This window comes from Mytilus californianus, unplaced genomic scaffold (genome assembly GCF_021869535.1).
Source record: "Mytilus californianus isolate M0D057914Y unplaced genomic scaffold, xbMytCali1.0.p SCAF_1, whole genome shotgun sequence".
NCBI lineage: Eukaryota > Metazoa > Mollusca > Bivalvia > Mytilida > Mytilidae > Mytilus > Mytilus californianus.
Window position 1 is genome coordinate 119706488 of NW_026262581.1, and position 16572 is coordinate 119723059.

The 16572-nt window shown below is 32.9% G+C and overlaps 1 protein-coding gene and 1 long non-coding RNA gene across 2 annotated transcripts; one reads left to right on the forward strand and one right to left on the reverse strand.

Moving 5' to 3' along the window:
* Positions 1-5563: 5563 nt before the first annotated feature.
* LOC127732443 (uncharacterized) lies at positions 5564-11523 on the reverse strand. Its single transcript, XR_007996263.1, has 2 exons — positions 9912-11523; positions 5564-7040 (listed from the first exon to the last, which is right to left on the reverse strand). It is a non-coding gene; the product is annotated as an uncharacterized LOC127732443 (long non-coding RNA).
* A 5-nt stretch (positions 11524-11528) lies between these two features.
* LOC127738884 (uncharacterized) lies at positions 11529-15705 on the forward strand. Its single transcript, XM_052250357.1, has 4 exons — positions 11529-11685; positions 12876-13158; positions 13819-13904; positions 15566-15705. Exons 1-4 carry the CDS (start codon positions 11529-11531, stop codon positions 15703-15705), a joined length of 666 nt encoding a protein of 221 aa, XP_052106317.1.
* The last annotated feature ends 867 nt before the right edge of the window (positions 15706-16572 follow it).

A 16572-nucleotide genomic window follows, 5' to 3' on the forward strand; every position in this document is an offset into this window, starting at 1 on the left:
TTTATTTATCAGGGTAAAACACAATATAATAAGCTTTTACTTGCATCTTTCTAAATATTGCCACTGGACATTAAGCAATCACCAACCAACCAATCTATCAATAGCCGTTTGACCTAAAATTCTTATACGAACCCCTTCTTTTTGGGACTCAACACACATTTAGATTTTAATTATCATTTATAAATGTTACCGGAAAAATATCGCTTTCTTTTTTTTGTACAATTGAAATGTAACCTGATGGCCCAAATTAAATAATGCATTTTTAACAATTGGCGTTACGTCACCTTTGCTACAATTTATGTCATAGTATTTAAAAAAAAGTATAACAAAAGTACCTAACTTGACAGATTAAATATTATCAACCAAAAGAACAAATGGAAAACAACTGTCATATACCAGACTTGGTACAGGCATTTTCCGAGGAAAATTATGAATTAGACTTGGTTTATATCTAGCTAAACCTCCCACTTGTATGACAGTTGTCTTAAGTTCTGTTATATTGACAAAATTGGGTGAGCAACCCAAACAGACAATATTGGAATCCAGCAGCCAAACTGTGTAAACATACAACACAACTGACTAAAAAAAACAGACAAACATATAAATAAATTTAACATAGACGCCATTAAAAACATTGTAAGTAGGTGGAAGTAATTTTGATAAAAGACGCTGATACAGTAGGAAAGCAAGTCCTTAGAAACGACCGTTGTTGCTAATTTCTAAAGACAATAATGAAGCCCGCCATTATGAAGTTGGGTTGTTTTCGCGTTTAAATAAAATTGGCGGCAATTCGGAAAGCTTCCTGTTTCTTACTTGACGTTGGAGTCAGAAATAGATGTCCTACTATCTCTTAAGTATGTGTCTCATTATAAAAGAAAATAAAACCCAAATTGGCCGTCCTAAAACAAATACGTTAAAAATCATGCTAAATTGTCTGTTAGTTTTTTTTCTGTTATCACAGATAAACAAAGATTACATGTATATATTCTAACAGAAGTAAAAAACTCAATAAGTTTCTCAAAGTTAAGAGTATATTTCAAGTCACATTCTGTCACCCCGTATGAAACTCCATGTGAACTAAGTTCAGAAGGAAAGAAATATTTTTGACATTGTAGGTTTTTATCACACATCGATGTCGACATGCATGTGAACCCATACGTTTAGTGTTTGTTTGAAAAAACACAACGGCGAATTTAGGTCAATTAGCTGTGACTAAATTAATAATTTTTATTCTTTTAGTTAAATGTTTGACGTTAACTGAAACAAAAAGGTATGGTAATTTTCTATTGTCTGTGCGCAAGCTAAAAGCAAGATGACTGGAACAAATCATTCATTGATAATAGTTTAAAGTTATAATTTTTTGATTAAGGAAACCTGTAAAAGTTAATACAAATATGACATATTTAAAATTGAAACCTAAAAGTCTTGTCATTTCCACTTACAAGCTTACATTTTAATCACTCTTATTGAATGCAATTGGACATTTTTCATAATTATATGAACTGTGACTTATTTGTGTTCCAATTTTTTTTTTTATTAATTTAGCTCTTAAAAACTGCACTGACATAGGTCTCTTTATGTTTTAGAAGAAACTGTTATGAGCTCGAATCTTTCTTATTATCATTTATTCGCAAGTTCATGATTTACCATTTAAAGTAGTATCCATTGGTTGAGGCTTCTTTACAATTTGAGTCTATTCAGTAGTACTGTATAGAATGAGACAAATTTATAGTTATTTAGTTTACTTAATAAACATAACACTATAGTCGCCGTCATGTAAAATTGGCACCGTGTTTTTTGTCGAAATTTTTTTAAATATCAGCCGCGTTCACTCGAGATGACGTTTTTCAATAAGCGGAATAAAAATCCTTTCCAAATATCCACAACTGTCCTACCTTTGATTGTGTTTGCACTGTATAATCCTGACCTTCACATTATCCTAGATTGTTTTCAATGGTGGAATCCGACATTGTTATTACCGGAAGTGTTGCCGTGGAGTTTCACGTTCAGGCAATTTGCATATTTTTCGGGGCCACTCGGATCTTTTCATCATTTATAAGGTAAGTCCAGAGAAATATTCTATAGCAGACGATAGACTACCATAAACAAAGAAGAAACTATAAATATTACTGAATTTATCGAACTATAATTATTCCAAACTAAAAATGCCACCTAAAAACAAAAATGTAGTCAGAAACCTACAGGTAAATACTTTTAAACAAAAGAAATAAAAAGAAATACGAAATTTAAACACAAAACAAATAAAAAAAAAAGCAGACAAATAATCTGGGAACTGTTCATAACACAGGCACTTGCTTCTATCCATGGGAAGCCCGAAGGTCGACTGTCCATGTTAATATTACTGAACCTAAGTGTTTAAATGCATAGTAGAATTGCACAAATGGTGCAGGTTTTTCTCTCTCCAAATCAGTGACAACAGAGTGCTGGACAGTAAGTCCCTGAATCTCTGTTCCTTTACCTATGCCTGTGACTATGTCCATCCCTATCAATCAGAACTTGAAAATTTTAAACCTACCTTATACACATACATTTAGCTGACTCAATGTCAACCAGTCCAGTCTTGAACCCTAATCATTAATGCTGTGCAACATGATTAAATTTAAAGCTGCAAAATCAATTTTTCAAGTATGCAGTAAAAATCAAAATGAGATCAAAGACAAACCCACAACCTCTTGAGAAATCATACTTCACAGATCATTAATATCAATGACACAAAAGCAAATTGTCATGAAATTGGGAATGATACAGAGAATGTGTGAAAGAGACAACAACCCAATCAAAGAGCTAAAACAGCCCAACAGTATAACAGTTACTTTTTCTGGTTACACTAGGGGAGTAACCATGTCACTTCAAAAGTGGTGGGTTGGGGGGAGGGGGGGTATATTTTTTTTCGACAATAACAATTTAATTATTTTTATTATTTTTTCTAAATTTAAGGTATGGGGAAATCTGGATTCAAAATTTTTGTTCTGCTTGACAATATTTTTTTCTTCATCAAATTTGGAATCAGAATACTTTTGTAAGAAATAAACATACCCCCCCCCCCCCCCCCCCCCCCCCCTTCCCTTTTAATTTAAATATTCACATAGTATTTTTGAGAAACAGGCCTTAAATTTTAATATTTCTAGCTTCATTCATGTTCACCTTAAAAATAAAGTCAATAAAATTCAAATTATCATAATTATAGTAATCTGTTATACTATATAAAAATTAACAACTATATGCCACTGTACGGCCTTCAACAATGAGCAAAGCCCATACCGCATAGTCAAATATAAAAGACCCTGAAATGACAATTGTAAGACAAATCAAACCAGAAAACTCCATGCCTAATAAATCTACAAACGAATGAATGAAAAAATACGAATATGTAACACAGCAACAAACAACAACCACTGAATTACAGGCTCCTGACTTTGAATAGGCACATACATACAGAATGTGGCAAGGTTAAACATGTAAGTGGGATCCCACCCTCCCCTGACCTTAGACGGTGGTGTAACAGTACAATATAAGAACAAACTATAAAATCATGAAAAAAAGGCTGAATTCATTAGATGGATACAAATAGAAATACTTCTAACAATAAACTGCTTCGCTGAGCGCAGCTGGATACGCCTGCATAGGTCCAACCCTGAACAGTTGGGGCAAAAATGAACACAATATTCAAGCTTGATACATGTCTGAATTTGAAGTGTATTAAATATTGGACATATTATAGGTTTCTGAATAAATGTAGTCAAAGAACTTGAAATTGGTTATATGAATTGAATTTATATTCAATTAAAGATTTCTTGCTGCTGTGCAATAGACTGTAGTGTTGCGCAATACTTAGTAAATCTGTTGTCAGACTATAAACAATTAAAGTTCAATTAATTCTCAGTGTCATATTAGAAATTTATTAAAATGTAAAGGAGCTTACATCAATAGATATAAACAATTCACCAAAGTTTCATGAGAATTGCTGACAGCATTTTTGAGTTATTGTCCCAAAACTGGAAAATCCCCCCTTTTTTAATGAATAAAACCCAATAACTCAGAAATGTAAAATGTGAAATTTATAAAATTCTAAACAAAGCTTACATCAATAGATATAAACAATTCACCAAGTTTCCTAAGAACTACTGAAAGCATTTTTGATTATTTGTCTGAAAACTGGAAAATCACTCTTTTTTTATGAATAAAACCCTGCAACTTGGAAACGTAAAATCTTAAAAATATAAAAATCATAAGGGAGCTCATGTCAATAGATATAAACAATTCACCACAATTTCTTGCAAGTTGGTGAAAGCATTCTTAAGTTTATATTGTCCGAAAACTGGAAAATCCCCCTTTCTTTAATGAATAAAACCCCATAACTCAGAAACATAAAATCTAAAATTTATAAAAATTGAAAGGGAGCTCACTTCAATAGATATAAACATATCACCAAAGTTTTATGCAAATTGGGTAAAGCGTTTTTGAGTTAATGTCCGACATGTTGACGACGGATGGACAGACGGACAACGGTATACCATAATATGTGACGTCCCGCAAATGGGCGTATAAAAACATAAAGTAAACATGGCAGTGTACTTGTACATCCCAACAACCAAAAAGACACTAAGTACAGATCTCAGAGTACTAGCAGTTACTGACAGCTAGTTCAAAGCCAATAACAACTAATAAATACAAGAGTGCTCATTGAAATGTCTCTTCTTCTTTACTAACCATTGATATTATGTTGATAGTTCTAATTATTAAGCTTTACTACAACTATCACATAAACATAACATAATCCAATTATATGAGGTCAAAAGTCAGATAAACCAAACTTGAAATACATGTTCACCTTACAATCATTCCATATACCAAATATGCTTTAAATATACATGTAGTCTACCTATTGCAAATATAAGAAACAAACTAAACCAGGAAAACTGATCATTGACCAATGAACCATGAATATGAGGTTAAGGTCAGATGACACCTGTCAGTTGGACATGTACACCTTACAATCATTCCATACACCAAATATAGTTGACCTTGTGCTTATAGTATCTGAGATATGGACTTGACCACCAAAACTTAACCTTGTTCACTGATCTATTAAATGACGTCATCGTCAAAACTGTCTGAGACACTTGCAAGGTATGGACATACCAAACAAAGTTATCATTTTACTCATAATAAGAGAGAAATTAAGAATACTAAAATTTCTTAACTTTTTTTCAAGTAGTCACTGAACCATGAAAATGAGGTAAAGGTCAATGGACATATGACATACTGAAACTCCATAACATAAGGCATCTATATACAAAGTATGAAGGATCCAGGTATTCTACCTTCTTAAATATAAAGCTTTAAAGAAATTAGTTAGTGCCACCGCCATATCACTATCCCTGTGTCAAGCTTTCTGCGACAAAAGCTGCAGGCTCGACAACAGTCATGCATCTAAGACGATATTGTCAAACTGTACACATCCAACATCCAATAAAAACATGACCCTGTGCAATGCCAAGAAACAGGTATCAACAAAATTGTAGATCCATGAAATTACATATTTGTATAACCATAATATTTAGTTTGATTTTAATTTACTGATAACAAAATCAATATTAATACCAATAAAAATACTTTGCTACATATCAATGATATGCAAACACATTTGACTGACCCTTTTTAAGAGATGGAGCCAAGGGGTCAAGGAAAATGAAGCATAAACTATTAGTTCATGAATGTTTTCCCAAATATTAATAAAATGCTCCGCTTGGCGCAGCTTGATACGACCACAGAGGTCCAACCCTGAACAGTTGGGGCAAGTATGGACACAACATTCAAGCTTGATACAGCTCTGAATTTGGATTGTGATTAAATATTTGACAGAGCATAGGTTTCTGACACAGAATGAATGTGGTCTAAGAACTTAAAAAATTTTAATTTACTAATTATGGTCCAATATCCAAAATCTAAATACATGGTTAGATTCAGCATATCAAAGAATCCAAAGAATTCAATTTTTGATGAAATCAAACAAAAAGTTTAATTTTGGACCCTTTTGACCTCAATGTGGACCAATTTGATAACGGGGCCCACAAATAACAAATCAAAATATATGGTTAGATTCAGCATATCAAAGAACCCCATTTATTCAATTTTTGTTGAAATCAAACAAAGTTTAATTTTGGACCCCAATTTAGACCAACTTGAAAACTGGGCCAAAAATCTAAATACATGATTAGATTCAACATATCAAAGAACCCCAAGAATTCAAGTTTTGTTAAAATCAAACTTAGTTTAATTTTGGACCCTTTGGACCTTAATGTAGACCAATTTGAAAACGGGACCAAAAATTAAGAATCTAAATACACGGTTAGATTCAGCATATCAAAGAACCCCAATATTTCAATTTTTGATGAAATCAAACCATATCATTATTATTTGCTTTTATATATAAATCAGAAATAACCAACTTAAAATGGAAAATTTTAAAGAAAAAAAAGGGGGGAAAAATCCCCCCCCCCCAATTTTAAACCCCCCTAATGATTAATCACCCCAAACTCAATCCCAGCCTTCCCTTTGTGGTATGGTACCTAGCAGTACAATTTCAGAGAGATCCATACACTTGAACACAAGTTATTAACTAGAAAAATGCTTGTTGTTTTGCCCCTTTTTGGCCACAAATTCCAAAACTTTTAGGGCAATTACCCCCAAACTCAAACCCAGCTTTCCCTTTGTGACATGGAACCTTGTAGTACAATTTCATAAAGATCCATACACTTACACACAAGTTATTGTCATGAAACTAGAAAAATGCTTGTCTTTTTGCCCCTTTTTTGTCCCCTAATTTCTAAAATTTTGAGGCAATTACCCCCAAAATCAATCCCAGCATTCCCTTTGTGATATGGAACCTTGTGGTACAATGTTAGAGTGATCCATACACTAACACACAAGATATTGTCTGGAAGTTACAAAAATGCTTATTTTTGGCCCCTAATTCTTTAACTGTTGGTACCATAACCCCCAAAATCAATCCCAACCTTCCTTTTGTGGTATTGAACCTTATGGTAAAATTTCAAAGAGATCCATGCACTTAAACTAAAGTTATTGTGCGGGAACCAATGTGTCTTCGGAAAACGACGCCAATGTCATACCAATATACAACATAATAAAACGCTCCGCTGGGCGCAGCTTGATACGACTGCAGAAGTCGAACCTTGAACAGTTGGGGCAAGTATGGACACAACATTCAAGCTTGATACAGCTCTGAATTTGAATTGTGATTAAATATTTGACAAAGCATAGGTTTCTGACACAGAATGAATCTGGTCTAAGAACTTATAAATTTTTAATTTACCTATAATGGTCCAATATCCAAAATCTAAATACATGGTTAGATTCAGCATATCAAAGAATCCAAAGAATTCAATTTTTGATGAAATCAAACAAAGTTTAATTTTGGACCCTTTTGACCTCAATGTGGACCAATTTGATAACAGGGCCCAAAAATAAAACTTCATGGTTAGATTCAGCATATCAAAGAATCCAAAGAATCCAATTTTTTTTTAAATCAGACAAACTTTAATTTTGGACCCTTTTGACCTCAATGTGGACCAATTTGATAATGTGGCCCAAAAATCAAAATACATGGTTAGATTCAGCATATCAAAGAACACCATATATTCAATTTTTGTTGAAATCAAACAAAGTATAATTTTGGACCCCATCTTGGACCAATTTGAAAACTGGGCCCATAATCAAAAATCTAAACACCTGTTTAGATTCAGCATATCAAAGAACCCCAAGAATTCCATTTTTGTTAAAATCAAACTAAGTTTAATTTTGGACCCTTTGGACCTTCATGTAGACCAATTTAAAAAACATGACCCAAAATTAAAAATCTGAATACACTGTTAGATTTGGCATATCAAAGAACCCAAATAATTCAATATTTGATGAAATCAAACAAAGTTTAATTTTGGACTCTTTTGACCTCAAAATGAACCAATTTGATAGCGGGGCCCACAAATAAAAAATCTAAATACAGGGTTAGATTCAGCATATCAAAGAACCCGAAATATTCAATTTTTGTTGAAATCAAACAAAGTTTAATTTTGGACCCCAATTTGGACCAACTTGAAAACTGGGCCCAAAATCAAAAATCTAAATTGGCCCAAAAATAAAACTTCATGGTTAGATTCAGCATATCAAAGAATCCAAAGAATCCAATTTTTTTTTAAATCAGACAAACTTTAATTTTGGACCCTTTTGACCTCAATGTGGACCAATTTGATAATGTGGCCCAAAAATCAAAATACATGGTTAGATTCAGCATATCAAAGAACACCATATATTCAATTTTTGTTGAAATCAAACAAAGTATAATTTTGGACCCCATCTTGGACCAATTTGAAAACTGGGCCCATAATCAAAAATCTAAACACCTGTTTAGATTCAGCATATCAAAGAACCCCAAGAATTCCATTTTTGTTAAAATCAAACTAAGTTTAATTTTGGACCCTTTGGACCTTCATGTAGACCAATTTAAAAAACATGACCCAAAATTAAAAATCTGAATACACTGTTAGATTTGGCATATCAAAGAACCCAAATAATTCAATATTTGATGAAATCAAACAAAGTTTAATTTTGGACTCTTTTGACCTCAAAATGAACCAATTTGATAGCGGGGCCCACAAATAAAAAATCTAAATACAGGGTTAGATTCAGCATATCAAAGAACCCGAAATATTCAATTTTTGTTGAAATCAAACAAAGTTTAATTTTGGACCCCAATTTGGACCAACTTGAAAACTGGGCCCAAAATCAAAAATCTAAATACATGTTTAGATTCAGCATATCAAAGAACCCCATATATTCAATTTTTGTTAAAATCAAACTAAGTTTAATTTTGGACCCTTTGGACCTTAAATTAATGTAGACCAATTTGAAAACTGGACCCAAAATTAAAAATCTAACTACACGGTCAGATTCGGCATAACAAATAAACAAATAAATACATGTTGTCAAAGATTTTACAAATCTAATGCGCCATACTGTGCAATTAAAGATTACTTCTTGAAATTTTTCAATATTTGAAATTTGAAAAAAAAGATAATATTTGAAGAATAATTCTTTTAACTTCTGAAATCTGAAATAAGACAAAATTGACCCCACAATTTCTTTTAACTCCCCCCCCCCCCCCCCCCCCCACCCCTTTCCCCAAAAAAATTCTTTCCCTCAAGATATGGTGATAATCTCAATTCAAATTAAATTTCCAATGGAGTTTGCAACCATAATTACCCATTTAAATTTACCATAGTGCTAACTTAATCTATTTTATAATAGAATTTAAAATATGGTGTCAAATCTTTCATATGGATTTTTTGGTAAAAAAAAAAGATGCAACATTTGCAGATATTTTTACTGGTCTTCCTTAATAAATATGCATTTCTTTAAACATAATTTAAAAGCAGTGTAAGGGAAATAATCAAAACGTTGTATTTGGATTACCTCCCTCACACTGTTTTAAATTGTCTTAATTGTACATTAACCATTACTTTATACATAATTTAAAATCAGTGTAAGGGAGGTAATTCAAATGATGTATTTGATTTATCTCCCTTACACTGCTTTAAATAATGTTTTGTACTAAAGTATTTGTCCATTAACCAGGACAACCTTGTTTTCCCCCCTTTTTTGCCCCTAATTCCTAAACAGTTTGAGCCATAACCCCCCAAAGCAAATCCTAACCATCCCTTTGTGGTATGGAAACTTGTGGTATAATTTCAGAGAGATCCATACACCTTTCCACAAGTTATTGTCTGGAAACTAGAAAATGCTTATTTTGGCCCCTTTTTGGCCCATTATTCCTAACTGTTGGTACCATAACCCCCAATATCAATCCCAACCTTCCTTTTGTGGTATTTAACCTTATTGTAAAATTTAATAGAGATCCATTCACTTAAAACTAAAGTTATAGTGCGAAAACCAATGTGTCTTCAGACGACGACGCCAACGTCATACCAATATACGACCGCAAAAATTTTTGGGGGCGTATAAAAAGGACTTAGTATGGCGGAATTTAATATCCCCCCTCCCACCCCCCAAAAGAAAAATACAAAACAAAACAACATTAATTCTCCTGTTAAATATGTTTGAGTGTTGGAGGTGAGTTTCAAGCTCTAGTCTCCCACCAGCATCCATTTCTGTTAATTTTATTATTATGCAGTGTTAAGAATCCATACAGTATCGGTTTAAATTTAAGAACTGGTAAAGGCCGGAACATTTCCCTATAAATGGGTATTTTATAATAAGAAAAAAATAAACAGGGAATGTGTCTATGGGACACAGATGATGCCCCCACTTGCATATAAAGTTAAGGGCTATAATTCAAGAACTGTAAAAGTGACGCTACCCAAATTTCTTCTTGATCTGAGTTTTGTGGTAATAAGCAGTGTGTCAAAGTTTCATAACATTTGGTTGAGGCAAACTTTAGTTAGAGAACAGAAACATAAAATTCAGCAGTTTTTCCATTTGTAAAGGGGCATAACTCTAGAATAGTAAAAGCAAAATTAAACCTCAATCTGTGTTTTGTGGTAATAAGCATTGTGGATAAGTTTCATAAAATTTGGTTAAGGCAAACTAAATTTAGAGAACGGAAAACTTTTTTGGGATGTACGGAGGGACGAACATACAGATGGACAAGGTTAAAACTTAATGACCCCTCCACTATGGCGGGGCATAAAAAGACATAGAAAACAAGAACTACTTTTTGCTCATAATTCTTTAACAGGAAAGGCAACACTCCTACATAGTTTGGGTTACCAGTTACATATGAGGGTCTGAATAGGGTGGTGTTCATTTATATGATTAATTTCAAGCCATTGTTATATATTCTTTAAATTTTAACACATAATTATTTTTTTTATCTTTTAGTAAAAAAAAAAGTTTTCTATTTTCCTTTCTTTTTCTTAATCACCATGCTTTTCCATTATCTTTTAATTTGTAAACCTCGTCCATACTGCCTTATATGACTGATGGTAATGAAGGAATAAACAGCTACCATAATAATACAATTAATAATGTACTCACAAAATTACAACAAAAGAAAAATATAAATATCACCAAGAAGTGCTTAGAACAAATTAGAAATCTTTCAAATTATTTAAATTTTACTACAAATGCAGTACCTTAAATCAATTTCACAGCTACATTAGAACAAATATTTTGATATACTAGTATACAACAATAATATATAATTATAAATGATAACTGTTGATTAAGAATGCCATACAACATGTCAGTGTCTTGCAATTATAAATAACCTTAAAAATTGGTTTAATCAGCGACAACATTTATACAAAGATCATTACACGATAACAAAAATTCAACTCCAATCTTTATACATAACTACATGTACATAATTTAATCTTTGTGCACTGTCATTTTTACCAAACCCTCTGCATTTTAAAAAATGAAACGTAACAAGAATCTTATATAGAACAATCACATCCCATTCTTACTATATGGATTACCTCCCTTTGATCATATACAAAATGTTGTTGTTTTTTTTTCAGACAAAAGAATTATTGAGGAAAGTTTACCAATTCTTTGTGGGAGAGAAGGAGAAAAATAAACCATGGGCACTTCAAAATCCCATTAAAAGACTAGTAAAGGCAACAGGTAAAATTAACTTATTTTTTTTAAAAAAATTTCAGTTTTACATAACTGAAAAAAAAAGAAAAATTATTTGCATAAAATCAACAATTATGATTTTAAAGCAGACAAACTTTGTTGGAGACCTCAATTATTGGGGTCTTGTTATTTTTAATAACATATAATTGTGCAAACCAAATGATGTCTATAGATAAAACTTGATGAAAGATATTTTCAACCTCATAAATATCAATTCATAAGGTCAAGGCATCAATAGCAAATTTGCAGGTAAAACAGTTAACTGTAAATACACATCAGCAATTAAACATGAAAATGAAGCGAGGGTCAGATGTACCCTTGGACATGAGTTCCATTCCAATCCTTCCACATACACCAAATATAGTAATTTTAGATGAATCACGTGTACATTAGGATAAGTTTCAGATAATGTAATTGGGGCAAATCTAATAAATATTTAAGTGGTGATAAGAAAACTTGAATTCTAATGCAATTTTTATGTAACAATTTTTTTCATTGGCTAAAAGTTACCGTCAAATCCACAGTTGACCAGGCTTAACTAAGGAGGGATCCGCCATTTTGAATTGATTGGATCAACAAATGTTCGATTACTACAATATTATCGAAAATAAAACAAAACCTACAACCAATTCGCCGTTTTAATGTGATTTTATCCGAATTTAAATCGTAGAGGTAACGTAATAACCTTCAGTTTGTCAGTTTTCATTTGAATGACGTCACACTTAGCCATGACGTTTTTGCGCCAAAATCATTCAAGAAGTTTCGCGGATTTTTTTGTATGTGAAATTTATACATTTTGTCAAGCTCTAACGTATTATTTCTTTTTGTATTGCATTAGAATCGGAATAACAGTACTGTAGTTGAAGAGTTGCCACCGTCAATTTTGATTTGACGGTTGAAATTTCCGTATTACTGTCTCCGCTACGCATCACCAGTAAAACTGCATTTGCGATCGTCAAATCGACAATTGACGGTGGCAACTCTTCAACTACAGTACTGTTATTCCTTAAATATATTGTCAAGCTATGCAAGTCGAACAACAATTTTTTATGACTATGCAAACAAGAAGATATATAAATGCCCCCAACCACCTTGAATCCACTCTATACAATTATATACAAGTTTTTTCTATCATTTTTATATTATATGCTGAAATACATGGACAATTGAAATTTCAGGGATTAAACCAACAACACTGCGACGTTATGTCCATACAGATGCCAGTGATGATGCTGTGCAGGATGTGGTGAAGGCAGTTCATAAGGCTGCTGTCCAGAAAACTGTCAAGAAGAACCAGAAGTTGGATGATTTCGACAAAGGTGTGGTGAGAAGGACCATCTATGATCTGCACAAGAAATCCCAGTCAGTGACCATGCCAAGTCTGCAGCAAGCTCTGAAAAAGAAAGACATCGACGTTTCCATATCAACAGTGTCGAGAACAGTGCGTTTACTGGGGTTTCGGTAATTAATTTCATTCATAATGTTTGGACTTAATCCATTGTTTTGTAGTACATGTATCTTAAATCATCTCTTTTAACATGTTTAATTATCAATTATATATACACACAAGTCTAAATTGAAAACTTCGTTCAAACCTATGATTGCGTTGGATAAAAACCTCTATTTTTGTATGTGTGCATGCAAAACAAATTTCTTGGTAGAGGTGTCTAAATACAGCACAAACAACATAAAAATCATTGATTCAAAAATCTGAAACACTTTCATAACTTGAATTAATGAAATATTTACCTGCATTAAATACACATTTCAGTATTGAAGTACATATCTATACATATTGGAAATATTTTTTTGCTCTGTAGTCATCAGCAAAATAGTCTGAAAACAAATAAACCACAATTCAAATTTATAGCTACAAATTATTAAACATATGTGAAAAATAAATCACATGCATCAATCACTATTATAATGTTCCTTTTAAACATAAACCTGCAGAAGTCTCTTTCAAAATGTGGTATCCTCTTAAAGCGACAAATATAGAATGTTATTGACACCCACTTTTAGTTGAGATTTAAAAGTACGTTCTTTGTGCCCCAATTATGTTTCAGTGTAATAACCCTTAAATGTTATGCAATTGTGAATGTATATAATTTTTTTTTTCAGGTTCTACAAGAATGCGTCAAGCCGAAGATTTGTGTCGGAGAGGGAGGACATCGTTCTCATGAGAATGACATATCTTCGTAAGATACGTAAGTTTAGGCAGCAGGGGCGTCATATTGTATATCTAGATGAGACTTGGTTGAACACTAATCATGTGGTAAAGGGTGACTGGCTGGATGTTCCCAGCACGTCCATGTCTGTCTTTGAGCCCCACTGTAAAGGTACCCATCGGAAAGTCCCTTCTGGCAAGGGTACTAGATTGATAATCCTAGATGTTGGCTCCTCTCAACAAGGCCTAATCCCCGGATGTGGTCTTATATTTGAGTCGAAAACCAACAGCTCTGATTATCATGACGAGATGAATAAGGAGCACTTTACAGAGTGGTTCAGAGATACACTTCTCCCTAAACTGCCTCCTCGGTCTGTAATCATAATGGACAATGCTCCGTATCACAGTCACTTAGATCCTGACTCAAGGGTACCAAACACTAACAGCAACAAGTCAGAGATCTCGGCATGGCTGGAGAAGAGCATTGTTCAGTATGATAAGAAAATGAAAAAGGCCGAGCTGCTTGATTTGGTGAAGCAACACAAACCTCTTCCTAGGTATATTATAGACGAACTTGCATCAGCTAATGGCCATGAGATTTTACGAACACCTCCTTACCATTGTGAGCTCAATCCCATCGAAATGGTTTGGTCTTACTTAAAAGGCTATGTAGCTAGACATAATTCTAGCTGCAAGAAAAAAGACATTATCAAGCTTTTTGAGGAGGCCAAGTCCCATATCGATGCGGAGCGCTGGGCTAAATTTGAGACTCATGTGGAAAGGGAGTTTGAGGAAAAGCTCAGTAAACTTGATGGCATCAGAGACGAAGACGTCGATCCAGTGGTGATTGACATGACGGACAATGACAGCCAAGACAGTCAAAGGACAATTCCTTACATGTTTTCAGAGGGGGAGGAGGAGGGGAATGACGTTGAAAATGACAATGACTTTGAGGACAGTGTCTCTGATACCATCAATGATGCTGATGAGATTTTGTGCAATACCTGTGGTAGCACTGAACCACCCAAGCCTATTCAAAAGGACAAGTATATATCCTGGTTTCAGTGTGATGCTTGTGATCAGTGGGTACACAACAGGTGTTGCACAAAACCTGCTCTTGCGAAGAATGTCTGTCTTCGGTGCTTCTCCATTTTTAACCACCGGAACCTCAGTGAACCACTGATTTCGCCACTTGAAGAGATGGAACAGTGATGTCTTTCTTTCATGCCAGTAAAATAGTAACATGAACACTCCATAATTTTTACTTATTAAAGATATTTTTAAATGTAGATTTATCAATAAAATTGAGAATGGAAATGGGGAATACTTATAGCAATGTATAAAATTGATTGTTTTATTCAAAGCATGTTAAGAAAAATGATAAACAGAAAAACTCCTATCTTTTCTATAAAAAGTGATTTCCTATATATATAATATCTGTAACTTTTTAAAAACTTAAAAAATGTCTTCCATTAAAATTAAAAAATTAAAAACCTGATGGCTAACTGGCTTAGTTGATCTGTGATTAGTAGTTGAGGGTGGGAAAATAGAATATTTTTCATTTGAATTATAAACCAAAAAAATGTTCCTCCCTACACTATGACACTTGCACATTAAAACTTATTTTACTGTCAAAAAGTTACTTCCAATCATTAACATAAGCAAAGATTATCAATTGTTTTTTTTATATTTTTTTTAAAGAAAGTGTAGGTACATGTACATGCAACTATTTTACTGGCAGTTTCAGAACTGATACAGCTTTATACATGGGAACTGTCTACATTTCTTTACAGCTCAGGAGGACTTTCTCAACATACCTTTGTTTAATCTTCGGTTACTGATTCTTTGATAACAGTTTCTGGACAGTTAGTTGAGTGATTGCTATTAACCCATCCTGTATACATTAAATCAACATCTGTGATATAGTTTCAACATCTGTGATATAGTTTCAACATCTGTGATATAGTTTCAACATCTGTGATATACCCTACTTTCAACATCTGTGATATACCGTAGTTTCAACATCTGTGATATACTGGTTTCAACATCTGTGATATATAGTTCCAACAACTGTGATATATATTTATTCTGATTGTAAATAGTTCATTTATGTTGAAGATCTCTATTTCTAATTATGTTTATAAAAAGTAATTGAATTTTAATGATTAATGTTGGTTAAGTTTTTAATTATAACTTGTTGTTCATGTTGTTACTCCAATATAAAAAAAAAGGTACATGTACATTGTATCTTAAGTTATTAAATCATAAATTTTGTTTAAATACACTGTTATATTGTTTTATTGAAAATGCTTTTTGATATATACAGCTATAGATTATAAGATATAGCTATTACAATATGTAGATGTTTAACTAGTACATAAGAATTTTGCAAGTTAAAAGAAAAGGAAGGTTGAGATGAGGAGCAGCTTTAACTTTTGATCAATGCATTAAGAGACTTAATCTTAAAATGAAAAAACGTATTAAGGCATTTGGATTAGAAGTGCATCAATTCTGAAAGGTGTCAATGTTCAAAATTTGAGAGAACACCCTTGGAGAAAATTTTCACTGAATGGAATGAAACCAAACATGACATGAATGTTCCTTATGAGGTGCTAACCAAGTGTTGTTACTTTGTAGCCGATCCATCATCCAAGATGGCCGCCAGCAGGGGACTTATTTTAACATAGGACCCTATGGGAAATGCGTAC

What these genes read in the sequence shown, in the direction of transcription:
- LOC127738884 (XM_052250357.1), top strand. Translation starts at nt 11,529, where the DNA reads ATGGATTACCTCCCTTTGATCATATACAAAATGTTGTTGTTTTTTTTT. An exon ending in GTGCGTTTACTGGGGTTTCG is followed by an intron (nt 13,159 to 13,818) that starts GTAATTAATTTC and finishes TTTTTTTTTCAG; the next exon opens with GTTCTACAAGAATGCGTCAA. An exon ending in GACATATCTTCGTAAGATAC is followed by an intron (nt 13,905 to 15,565) that starts GTAAGTTTAGGC and finishes TTTTTTTTAAAG; the next exon opens with AAAGTGTAGGTACATGTACA.